Source organism: Zea mays, chromosome 3, assembly GCF_902167145.1.
Source record: "Zea mays cultivar B73 chromosome 3, Zm-B73-REFERENCE-NAM-5.0, whole genome shotgun sequence".
NCBI classification, from domain to species: domain Eukaryota; kingdom Viridiplantae; phylum Streptophyta; class Magnoliopsida; order Poales; family Poaceae; genus Zea; species Zea mays.
In genome coordinates this window covers 149,352,853-149,365,148 of record NC_050098.1, presented here as the reverse complement: position 1 = coordinate 149,365,148, position 12,296 = coordinate 149,352,853, and the positions used below count along the sequence as shown (strand labels likewise).

Below are 12,296 nucleotides of genomic sequence, written 5' to 3'. Positions count from 1 at the left end.
GGTTTAGTAAAGGCGGCTTCTTTAGGACCAAAATCAAACTGGGCAACAACAGGTTCATCGTCGCCGATAATAGTACAATCAGCAGAAAATGTAATAATATTCACATCCATACCTGGGCGTTCTGGAGAAGCCTCGTAGTCGACCAGGTCTTCTCCCAGCAGGTCGTCCTCCTCCATTGATGTTGTTGTGTCGTTGGAGGTCTCCTGGTGAACGGCGGACGGTCCGCGCGCGGAGGCCGGACGGTCCGCGCCTGATGCAGGTTGACCAGAGACTTCCTGGTGAACGGCGGACGGCCCGCAAGCAGGGGCCGGACGGTCCGCGTCTGGTGCAGATTGACTTTCTATTTCTGTGGCCGTTTGTTTTTTCTCAACGGCCTTCGGTCTCCATTTCTTTTGTGGTGGCGGGTATAGTGGATGTGTGTCATTAAATGTCTTTTCCGCCTCCTTCTCCTGGCTCTCCTTTGCTCTTAATCGTTGTAATTTTCTCTTTTGGGATCGTGTCAATCCCGCTGGGCACCATCGAGGCATGGAGTATTTTGGATCGGCTGTTTTGATGGTAGCCGTATCCTTTTCGGTTGTGTTGGCCGATTCGCCGAAAATCATCGGCCCTTTATTGTCTCCCTGTATGACAACATCTGCAGTGCCTATTTTGATGATGTCCTTTTTTGTTGTTTTTTGAGTTGCTGCAGGCATATGCCCCCCTGCCGGATTGGTCGGCCTGGAAGGCCGAGTAGTCCGGCAATCCTGTTGGGTTTGTGCCTGGTGACCGGATTGAGCAGTGCTCAATCGGTCTTGTACTGGTGGCGTCAACCTGTCAAAAACAGATGTTTGGGGTGCCCCTAGGCGGGGTACTGAGGCATCCCAAATGGATATGGTGGCATGCCCCACATTTGATTTGGGACACATGGCGGAGGTAAATATGTGTATGGATATGGCATAGGTGGATATGGAGGTGGAGGTGTCCATGCAGGTACGTTAGGTCTCACTTGTACAGTATGACCTTTCATTTCTTCCGATTGGTGGGGTGGTCTAATCGGCCTGACCTGACGCTGCTCATGAATAGGTGAGCGGGGTCGCTTTGCTGGCCGGTCACTGGGGCCGGCCTTCTTTTTTACGTATTTAGACAATAATTGATCAAAAGTTGGGCCGGCTTTAACCAACCGACCAGCTGCTTTGAATGTATTTGTTTTCCACGTACCTATCTCTGGTCGTCGTGGTTTGAAAGTACGTGGACGTTGTGAATCCTGAGTACGGCCGGACCGTCCGCCGTAGCTCTCCGGACCGTCCGGTGGGGTCCCGGACCGTCCGCGCCTACGTGCCGGACCGTCCGGGATACGCAGTACGGGCTCCTGCATCTGTCTCCCTGTCTGCGCTTGCCCCCCAGTACTGGAGGCTGTGATGGTCACCTTTAGGGTCTCCCCTCCATCGGGAGTCTTCTCGGCCACCACTTTCCTGCAAGAAACTTTACGATCCCCATCGGCCTCTTTAGCATTGCCGATGATTATCTCTTTGCCTTTGTCTTTATCGGCTGTGTTTGGCCGAACTAGGACTTTCTTGCCCTCGAAGTCAATCATGTTCATCGGAAAAGGGCTCTGTATCCACCTGCATTTCCTGAAATTTCAATCGTCCTTCATTAATGGCCGATTGAATCTGTCGACGGAATACATTACAATCATTAGTGGCATGAGAAAATGAGTTATGCCACTTGCAATATGCACGACGTTTTAGCTCGTCGGCGGATGGAACAGTGTGATTTATTTTAATGTTGCCATTTTTAAGTAATTCATCAAATATTCTATCACACTTACCAACATTAAATGTAAACTTAACCTCCTCTTGCCGTTTCTTTTGAACCGGCTGTAAGGAGGCACAAGCCGAAGATTTGGCCTGCTTTGGCCAAACCATTTCAGCAGCATACACCTCTGCTGATTCGTCTTCTGAGCTACTTTGGTCGCATTCTACTACATGTACGTTGTGACGAGTTGTTTTAGCAGTTTCTTTGCTTCGGCTTTCACAAGCCAAAGCTCTCTGGTGTAATTGTGCTAGTGTAAAGAATTGGATGCCTTCTAATCTTTCTTTTAAATAATATCGCAGACCATTAAAGGCTAATCCTACTAGCTGTTTCTCTGCTAAATGAATTTGAAAGCATCGGTTTCTTGTATCTCGGAATCTCCGGATGTAATCATTAACCGATTCATCTTTTGTCTGTCGCAACGACACTAAATCTACTAAATCCAACTCATAGTCACCGGAGAAAAAATGATCATGAAATTTTTGTTCTAGATCCCCCCATGATGAAATGGAATTAGGAGGTAAAGTGGCATACCATGCAAACGCGGTTCCTGTTAGCGATAATGAAAATAAACGCACGCGAAATGCCTCTGTGTCGGCCAATTCTCCCAATTGTGCTAAGAACTGGCCTATATGTTCGCGTGTGTTTTTCCCTTGATCACCCGAAAACTTTGCGAATTCGGGTATCCTGGTTCCCTGTGGGTATGGGTGGTGATCAAATCGGCTGTCATAAGGTTTCCGATATGATTGCCCCCCAGGGACCATGCTTACTCCGAGCTTATCTCGGAACGCCCCGGCTATTTCTTCCCTTACTATATCAATGGCAGCCGGTGCGAGACCACCGGCTCTCTGGTCAAACATAGGTGGGGTTGGCTGGATATTAGCATGCTGTCTTTCCCCCCATTGGTTTGAGTTACGTGGTGCATTGCCACTTGCCCTATATGGTTCGTATGTTTGATCGTTCCTTTCCGGCCTTCTAGGTGGGGCCGGAAAGTTTTCCTGGGTTCTAGATCTCGAATTAATAGGTTGATGCATTGTATAGTGCGATGGGAAGTGTTGCTGGGACGGGTGAGGATTCAGGTAGCAATCCTCCTTAAAAAGGTCGTATGCGGACTGTCCGGTCATTGGCCCGTACCGTCCGTGATTATGTGCGGACCGTCCGTCGTTGTACGCGGATGGTCCGACTGGGTAGTTTGGGTTCTGTGCCGTGTGTGGTGGCTCGGGCGCATATCTAGGTAACTCATTAAAAATAGGCCCGACTGTTGCTGGCCCGGACGGTCCGCGCTCACGTGCGGACGGTCCGGGCATGTGCAGATCGGCTGATTTGCTGCCGATTTGCGGTTGCTTAGGGTATGTGTCCATCGGCATCCCATAAAGGGGTTGTGACTGGTCGTGACAACCTGTAGCCGATGTGTTACACGCGTTATCTCCTAACTCAACCTCGTGCGAAGGAAAATTTGCGGTACTAGATTTATCAAATGCACGTACTAGTCTCTTAAGATCGCTTTGCATACCCCCTATGATGTTCTGCATTTGTTCACGCTGATCTTCTACATAATTTCTAAGAGATTGCAGATCGTTGGTATTACTTACATTGGGGATATCTGGCGTGGGTTGGAGCGAAGCCGGATCCGTCGCCCGATGTCGGACGACCTTGTTGTTCCTGTCCACTTTGAAGTTGGCCAAGAACTTCGCTTTCGCCTCCTGGATCATCTGCTCCTTGTGCTCTTCGAACTGGAGCTGCTCGTCAGCCGGCAAGGTTTCCCAAGTCGGCTCTATGATGTTGCTTGGAGAAATATCAGAGCTTTCCCTTGAACCGGCCATTGAGGGCCGATTTGATGGGCTTAGATGTTTTGTCCCCAGCGGAGTCGCCAAAAAGTATATTGACGCCTTTTCGGAGCGCCAAACACTCAACAAGAACCGTGGCGGTGCCCTCTGCACAGGGGCGGACGGTCCGCGCGCAGGGGCCGGACGGTCCGCGGCCTGGTGCGAGGCGCGGTGGTGCTCTCTGCGCAAGGGCGGACTGTCCGCGGCCTGGGGCCGGACGGTCCGCGGCCTGGTGCGCTGCTGGGACTTCTGCCTGACGGCCGGACGGTCCGCGCCCTGGGGCCGGACGGTCCGCACGTACGCAGGGACGGCGGAAGATCGCCGACGGCGCCTGGATCTCGCTCCCGGGAGGGACCCCGTCGGGGAGTAGAGATCCTAGGTGGTGTCTAGGCTCGGGCAGGCCGACCTAGACTCCTCTAATCGACGTAGAGTCGAGGAGAGACGGAGAATTTGGGGATCGAGTGGCTAAACCTAAACTAGACTAGAACTACTCCTAGGATAAAATGCGAATGAAAGTTGTATTGATTCGATTGTTGATTATTCCAAATCGGCCGTAGACCTCTCTATTTATAGAGGAGGGGGGCTAGACCCTTTACACAACTGATTCCGAGCTAATCCCGCGAATATAGCTAACAACCGTAGCACAAAACTCGGAACCCTAATCTGTTCTGCGCACGTGCGGACCGTCCGGCCCACAGGCGCGGACTGTCCAGACCGCGGACCGTCCGGCCTCAGGGCCGGACCGTCCGCAACTCTCTTTTTTGGTTCGAACAGCATGCATGTACAACTAATACATGAATACATCAAAAGCAATTTTAGATGAAAAGTGCTGAGTTGCGTTGCGTTGCGTTGCATGTTTGTGGCCTGGACGGGACCGGGAGCCGGCAACTGGGCGGACCGGGCGGCAGGGTCTCAAAAAGAAAGAAAGAAAAAACGGTTTTGATGCGCTGCTGGGTCCACTCCACTTTCAAGAAAAACCGGTTTCTAGTTGCCTGGCGGAGCGCATGCATGTGATTCTCAAATCGCCAAAGATGTCTGTCTTGTAGCCGACCCAGCCACTTGCTGCTCACCTCGTCTCTCTTCCACTCGTCTCCTCTCCTCTTGCAATACATACATAACACACCCAATCCTCTCGCATCCTCTCCGGTATCGAGGTATGTCTATCGCGTCAATCTATCTGGCGCGACAAGGTAGATTTAAGGGGTGTTTAGTTTAATGAATCATTATATCCAAATTAAGATAGTGCATTATGGGTTTATTCCTCAAATTTAGTGGGATAACCTCATTCCCCATATTAGTACTAACTAACTAACTATGAGTAATGAGGTGGTGATGGATCAACTTATTCCAATCCACAAATCTAACAAAAATATTGAAGAGTGAGAAGATAATGGACTAGCTTATTCCTCAAACCAAACACCCTATTAGGGTTTGTTTGGTCCTAGGAACTAAGTATTAGTCCATCTATTTTAGTCTTATTTAATCCCTAAATTGACAAAGAGTGGAAATAAAACGGAAAAAACTGTTGTAGTCCCTAGTCCTTAGTCTCGTTTAATGTGTATTGAATGTTTTTAGTCCCTAAAATCAAACATGATAAAAACTAAGGTCTGTTTAGATCTCATGTGCTAAACTTTAGCAAAATGCTGAAATTTAGCACATCTTGAGAAACTTAAACTGTTATTATTGGATGCTCAAGTTTATCTTCACTTTTAGCAGTTATTTTTTGGATGACCGAGTGCCAAATTTAGTTAAAAAGTATAGTGCTAAACTTTAGCACCATTGATCTAAATAGACCCTAAACTTTAGTCGAGACTCGACTAAAGAAATCAAACGAGCTTTTATCACAACAGATCTTGACACAATGAAACAGATGATATTTATAAGAATAAAAACACAGTTAAAACTAGCTTTAAATTTTCTTTCAAAAAGTTTTAACAAAAAACCGATATTTATAAGGATCAGTCCAGATACCCTGTCCCCGTCAATTCCCGTTGGGGCGTTGCATACATCGCCGTCGCCGCCTGTCTCGTATCGTACCCAACCGACCCGACCCTGTAAACCCTTTTTTCCCTGCGTTTGCTAGAGTCCACGACAGCAGCGTACATGGCCACGTAGCGCCGCCTCATTGGCCTGGAGCACTGCTAAGCTGTCAAAGAGGGGGGAGAGAGAGAGAGACAGACACAGGCAGTGAGTGGGCAGCAGCCACTCGCTCTCCCCACCTCGTCTCTCTTCCACTCATCCCCTCCCTCGCCCCTTCGCCTCGCCTCTCTTCTTCGGATCGAGCAGCAGTACTGCACTGCATGCCGCCGATACAAATCCCATCCTCTCCCTCCTCTACTGCACCTGCACCACAGTAGCTAGCTAGCTATCTTTGCTACGGCGGCTCTGTAATCTGGTCCACTAGCGCTCCATTCGACCCCACCCACAGCCATGGCTGCCGTGACCGCGGCGGCCGTCTCTCTGCCCTCCTCCTCCTCCTCCCCTGCCGCCGCCAAGGCCAAGGCGTCCGCGTCCGCGTCCCCGTCGTCTCCATGCGGCCACCTCCAGTTCCCGCGGCGGCACGGCGGCCCGCGCGCGGTGCGGCTGCGCGTGCAGGTGTCCACCACCGAGACCGCGGAGGCGGAGCCGGTCAAGAAGCTGGAGAAGGTGTCCAAGAAGCAGGAGGAGGGGCTCGTCACCAACAAGTACAAGCCCAAGGAGCCGTACGTCGGGAGGTGCCTGCTCAACACCAGGATCACCGGCGACCAAGCGCCCGGGGAGACGTGGCACATGGTCTTCAGCACAGAAGGTAGGTAGCTTACCTAATTAGTAGCAGTAATCTAGTGTTAGTTAGGATAAGGTAAGGTGATGTATTGGGTGGTCGTGCATGCAGGCGAGGTCCCCTACAGAGAGGGCCAGTCCATCGGCGTCATCGCGGATGGCGAGGACAAGAACGGCAAGCCGCACAAGCTCAGGCTCTACTCCATCGCCAGCAGCGCCCTCGGAGATTTCGGCGACTCCAAGACGGTGAGCCAATGATTAATACAAATTAATTAATTAATTATATGTATGTATCACCATTAAGATAGCTATGGCAACTTTTGTTGATGTGCAGGTGTCGCTGTGCGTGAAGAGGCTGGTCTACACCAACGATCAGGGGGAGGTCGTCAAAGGAGTCTGCTCGAACTTCCTCTGTCAGTTGTCTAGCTTTAATTTCCGCCATGTCTCAGTTCTTCCATGCAGACTAATATATTATATACTAAGCATATATATACATACTAATGCAGGTGACTTGAAGCCAGGCGCTGAGGTGAAGATCACAGGGCCAGTGGGCAAGGAGATGCTCATGCCCAAAGACCCCAACGCAACAATCATCATGGTGAGTAGAGTTAGAGTCAGCTCATCCATCCATCTAGCTAGCTATCCCTCCATGAAACCGCTTATCATCTCGCACTGGTAAATCCTGATGTGTTCATCAGCTCGCAACGGGTACCGGCATCGCTCCGTTCCGCTCCTTCTTGTGGAAGATGTTCTTCGAGGAGCACGAGGACTACAAGGTCTCAAACTCTCAAATAATTAATCAAACAACAACAGAGACAGACAGACAAATTGATGAAATGAACTAATTAATTAATGAACTGAATCTATATCCAACATGATATACATAGTACACCGGGCTGGCGTGGCTGTTCCTGGGCGTCCCGACCAGCGACACCCTGCTGTACAAGGAGGAGCTGGAGAAGATGAAGGAGATGGCGCCGGACAACTTCCGGCTGGACTTCGCGGTGAGCCGGGAGCAGACGAACGCGGCCGGGGAGAAGATGTACATCCAGACGCGCATGGCGGAGTACAAGGAGGAGCTGTGGGAGCTGCTCAAGAAGGACAACACCTACGTCTACATGTGCGGGCTCAAGGGCATGGAGAAGGGCATCGACGACATCATGCTCGACCTCGCAGCCAAGGACGGTAAGCTGTCTGTCATCGCTCTTGTCCTTCGTTTTTGTGCTCGATATGAACAAGTAGCTAGCTAACTAACGTAACCTTTCTTGCTGCATTGGTTTGGTTATCATCATCATCATCATCATCCGTCAGGGATCAACTGGTTGGACTACAAGAAGCAGCTCAAGAAGAGCGAGCAATGGAACGTCGAAGTCTACTGATGATGATCCTTCATTGTATTGTTCAGCTCAAGCAATCTGGTGGTGATGAGTTTGCATTGCATTGTACGTAGTATTGCGGAGATCAATCGAATCGTTTGGCTCGTCGTCATTCTATCGATGTACATACATTATATATGATGAAAGACATATATAATCGTTTCTTTCAGGAATTTGTTGTCTCTCTGCACGTGAATTTGTTGCGAGAAAGAAAGGACACACATTAGCCTTTTCTTTATTAGGGCAATTATGAATTATACCCTTCTCTGATTCTGATTTTACTTTTTTCAACTTTGTGATTTCACCTTTCTGTTTCGACAACGAAGCTATCGTTTGCCCTTCCCTCTTAACACCATTAGCGAAAATCACAAAGTTGATAAACGGTGTTAGTGAGAGAGATAAACGGTGGCTTCATTTTCAAAATAGTGAGCTAAAATCACAAAGTTGATAAACGAGGAGTAAAATCACAATTACAGAATTAGAGAAGGGGTATAATCACAATTGCTCCAAGTAGAGGTCTGAGACCGAGAGAAGCGTGGAAGCTATAACAAACACTTCGGAGAATTCAAGTATATTCTAGATCCAAATTCACTTCTTTTCCGACGATAAACCTCTGTCAAACAGTATCCACCACAATACAATACTCCCTCCTGTAGCGGCAAGCGCGGTACTGCTTGCATTGCATAGGTGGGTTGCATTGCATCCTTGCAGCAAAACGACTGATGGATGGCGCACCACATCGTTCGTATATGCTTCTAAAGCATCCATCCACCAGAATACCAGATGCAAGAAGACACCCGGGTGCAGCCTAGATCCCCATCACACCAGATGCAAAAAAAGACATCCGCATGCAGCTACATGTAACGATCCCATTTAATGTTATATAAAAATTTCTCTCTTTTTTTTTCCTGCAATAGCCTCTACACATCACGGCCTAGAAATTATGAATTTGGGCCGTCTCTACGAGTCATATGATTTTTTTTCACGAGAAGCACGTAATTCGTCAACCTGTTCGTTTGGGTTTAGTCTATATCGAATTCTACTACTCCTACAATATTTTTTCTCTGTATATTATAACTGCAGCAGCAGTACAAACAACTAGCTTTAATCTGAAGCCAACAACTTACGTAGCCGTAGGGGCTCACATCACGCATATCTCCCCTAACACAACCTAAGTCATATATGGGGTGTCTGATTTCTAAAGACTATTTTTAGTCTCTCCATTTTATTTTATTTTAGTCATAAATTATTAAATATAAAAACTAAAATTAAGTTTTAGTTTCCGTATTTAGCAATTTAGAACCTAAAATGAAATAAAATGACAGGACTAAAAAATAGTCTCTAGAAACAAACACCCAATGTTCATCATCCTCATTTTATTATCGTCCAATTTTGCAATGAGTATTTAAGATCTTTAATGAATCCAAATAAAAAGGTTTTTGACGGGGCCGTCATCGAGGTTACTAGACTATTTGGCGCCCACTTGCGCGCCCTACAGTTACAGGTGCAAGTATCATTCGCTAGAAGCTTAACCAAAGCTATAAATAGCACAATATTATCTCTTGTTACGATATAAAGAAATAAAGCACAAATAACACACGGCACAATAATATAAAGCCGTTGCTGTAATAGTTAACAACTTCGCAAACTTAGCGGATATGTCCAGAACATATATTACCATCCTCACTGGACCTGGAGCAAAAAAAAAAAGGTCAGCGGACAGTTGATGGCATGAAAATATATGTATGTTATGACCGGCATCAGCGCCAAATTATAGATAACTCCAACAGTGAGCAGCCATATTGCCCGGTCATTTCCATTCTTGTATTTTACATGGTCCATGACAGACTTGTTGTTTACAACAAAGCAGCTAAAATGGTTGTGGCTGTTGGCCCAATTAGCTTTCTCGCCAAATCACCTGGCCGCTGCCCGTCGATTCCCTCGCGTGGTTCGAGCTGACGGTTGCTTCCAAAAGGAATGGCTGGCGTGCCTAGGCTAGCTAATTTATCGGTTCTCTCTCCTCCCATGTAATTTGGCTGGGCTGGATAGTTGGGCTATTGGAGCCGCTACAGTACTAAATGACTAGGTAAATTAGCTTTGTATTGCCAAATAGCTGCCCTGTTGGAGCCAATCTTAGAAGCTATTAGATAGGAGTTAGATACATATAAGATAATAAGCTATTAGATAGGAGTTTGTTAGATAAGATAAGATAAGATGAGAGGATGGACTATTAAACAACTCTGTACAACTCTATTTGAAATGAAGCAAAAGCACATATTTGTCGACGACTTCCCTCCGGGAGCCGGGAGCCCTAGTCGCCACCCCTTCTCCCTCCTCGCCCTTGCAACCTAATCCCATGAACAGCACTCGCGAGTACTACAGCACCGGTGTTGTAGTGCCACCTCTCGCTCTCTCTCGCCAACAGCCACGGTATCTTTAAACCATACCTAGCCATGCCCTACAACGTCTCATCCCTACAATCTACGCCGTCTCCTTGGTAGGGACTCCAATCCTATCGGTGTATCTATAATAGATTTCAAAAAAGGCAAAAAAAAGGATTATAGGCTAGTTAAGACACTAAATCCAAAATTGATAACCATCATTGAGACTAATCTAAAAGACAGGCAGTTCAGCCATATGCAAGAGTTCGGTACAATCAGACTTCTGTCACCTATAGGAATCCCCTGTAGATGTTTATGTTGTAGTGGTTACCCACTGAAGTCCTTCCATTAGTCCTGAAGTTGTTCCAAATAATTGAAATCTAATAAATAAGTGTGCGTGGAGCTATACGAATTACGTTTATTACACATGTTTTTGCACTAAAACGGGCATATGGTATTGCGTATCCATGATCTAATTCTTGTTTTACTGTCCCTTGTAGGTTGTTGTTCTTTTAAAAGAATGGCGAGACGTACAACCTCGTTCTGGAGAGGTTGACCGTGCTATTCCCACTGTGAAACCAAAACATTTGTTTTCTGTGAAACACACTCTTCGAAAGACAAACAGTTGATAGGCTAGGTACCTTACTCGATCTAGTTGGTTATTTCGGCAATCAAACTTCTGTGGTGGATGCCTTTGCTCTACTATAATGTCCTGATATTGAGTTTTCTCAGTCTTGCTTTCTCTGTTATACTATTGTGTCCTGATTTGAGATTCCATGTCTTGCTTTATTTTGATCTGTTACAGTGTCATAATATTGAGTTTTCCTATTTTTACAGTGTCCTGATTTGAGCACGAGGACTACAAGGTCTCAAACTCTCAAATAATTAATCAAACAACAACAGAGACAGACAGACAAATTGATGAAATGAACTAATTAATTAATGAACTGAATCTATATCCAACATGATATACATAGTACACCGGGCTGGCGTGGCTGTTCCTGGGCGTCCCGACCAGCGACACCCTGCTGTACAAGGAGGAGCTGGAGAAGATGAAGGAGATGGCGCCGGACAACTTCCGGCTGGACTTCGCGGTGAGCCGGGAGCAGACGAACGCGGCCGGGGAGAAGATGTACATCCAGACGCGCATGGCGGAGTACAAGGAGGAGCTGTGGGAGCTGCTCAAGAAGGACAACACCTACGTCTACATGTGCGGGCTCAAGGGCATGGAGAAGGGCATCGACGACATCATGCTCGACCTCGCAGCCAAGGACGGTAAGTTGTCTGTCATCTCGCTTGTCCTTCGTTTTTTGCGCTCAATATGAACAAGTAGCTAACCTTTCTTGCTGCATTGGTTTGGTTAATCACACACATATATACTACTCACGCATCATCATCCGTCAGGGATCAACTGGTTGGACTACAAGAAGCAGCTCAAGAAGAGCGAGCAATGGAACGTCGAAGTCTACTGATGATGATCCTTCATTGTATTGTTCAGCTCAAGAAATCTGGTGGTGATGAGTTTGCATTGCATTGTACGTAGTATTGCGGAGATCAATCGAATCGTTTGGCTCGTCGTCGTTCTATCGATGTACATACATTATATATGATGAAAGACATATATAATCGTTTCTTTCAGGAAGTTGTTGTCTCTCTGCACGTGAATTTGTTGCCAGAAAGAAAGGACACACATTAGCCTTTTCTTTTATTAGGGCAATTATGAATTATACCCTTCTCTGATTCTGATTTTAGGTTTTTCAACTTTATGATTTTACCTTTCTGTTTCGACAACGAAGCTATCGTTTGCTCTTCCCTCTTAACACCGTTAGCGTAAATCAGAATTAATAACTAAAAAATAAAAGCGATGGGTAAAATCACAGTTGCGCAAGGTAAGAAAAATATATAATCACAATCTCTACTAACTATTAAGAGCTCAATGTAGACTGCCCCCGCTCGCCCGACGTCCGGATTCCGCGCCGCCGCAAACCCCGCCAACTCGCCCTACCTCCGGATTCCGCGCCGGCGCAAACCGCCAGCCATCCCCGCTCGCCCGACCTCCGGATTCACCGCCAGCCAACCCTGCCCGCCAACCTCGCTCGCCCGACCTCTGGATTCCTAGCCGCGGAAGCAGCAGCAAGCGCGACCATGGTGGGTGGCGCCGG

General features: G+C 47.4%; 1 protein-coding gene and 1 pseudogene across 3 annotated transcripts; both read left to right on the top strand.

Moving 5' to 3' along the window:
- Nucleotides 1-5,788: 5,788 nt before the first annotated feature.
- Nucleotides 5,789-8,042, top strand: LOC541626 (ferredoxin). Of its 2 annotated transcripts, NM_001111381.1 has the most exons (7): nt 5,813-6,405; nt 6,490-6,623; nt 6,712-6,790; nt 6,884-6,975; nt 7,076-7,153; nt 7,265-7,562; nt 7,689-8,042. In NM_001111381.1, the coding sequence occupies exons 1-7, from the start codon at nt 6,048-6,050 to the stop codon at nt 7,754-7,756; spliced, it is 1,107 nt and encodes a 368-aa protein (NP_001104851.1). In that variant the 5' UTR covers nt 5,813-6,047; the 3' UTR covers nt 7,757-8,042. The 2 variants fall into 2 exon arrangements, with proteins under 2 accessions (XP_020405634.1, NP_001104851.1); XM_020550045.2 differs by lacking the exon at nt 7,076-7,153 and having other exon boundaries at nt 5,789-6,405; nt 7,689-8,023.
- A 2,939-nt stretch (nt 8,043-10,981) lies between these two features.
- LOC103650713 (ferredoxin--NADP reductase, leaf isozyme 1 - pseudogene) lies at nt 10,982-11,736 on the top strand (annotated as a pseudogene). Its single transcript, NR_152520.1, has 3 exons — nt 10,982-11,000; nt 11,112-11,409; nt 11,539-11,736. The product of NR_152520.1 is annotated as a ferredoxin--NADP reductase, leaf isozyme 1 - pseudogene (transcript).
- The last annotated feature ends 560 nt before the right edge of the window (nt 11,737-12,296 follow it).

Bases quoted from the DNA above. Each gene is read 5' to 3' on its own strand.
- LOC541626 (NM_001111381.1), top strand. From the start codon at position 6,048: ATGGCTGCCGTGACCGCGGCGGCCGTCTCTCTGCCCTCCTCCTCCTCC. The intron at 6,406-6,489 runs GTAGGTAGCTTA...TCGTGCATGCAG, and splicing joins CATGGTCTTCAGCACAGAAG to GCGAGGTCCCCTACAGAGAG. The intron at 7,563-7,688 runs GTAAGCTGTCTG...ATCATCCGTCAG, and splicing joins CGACCTCGCAGCCAAGGACG to GGATCAACTGGTTGGACTAC.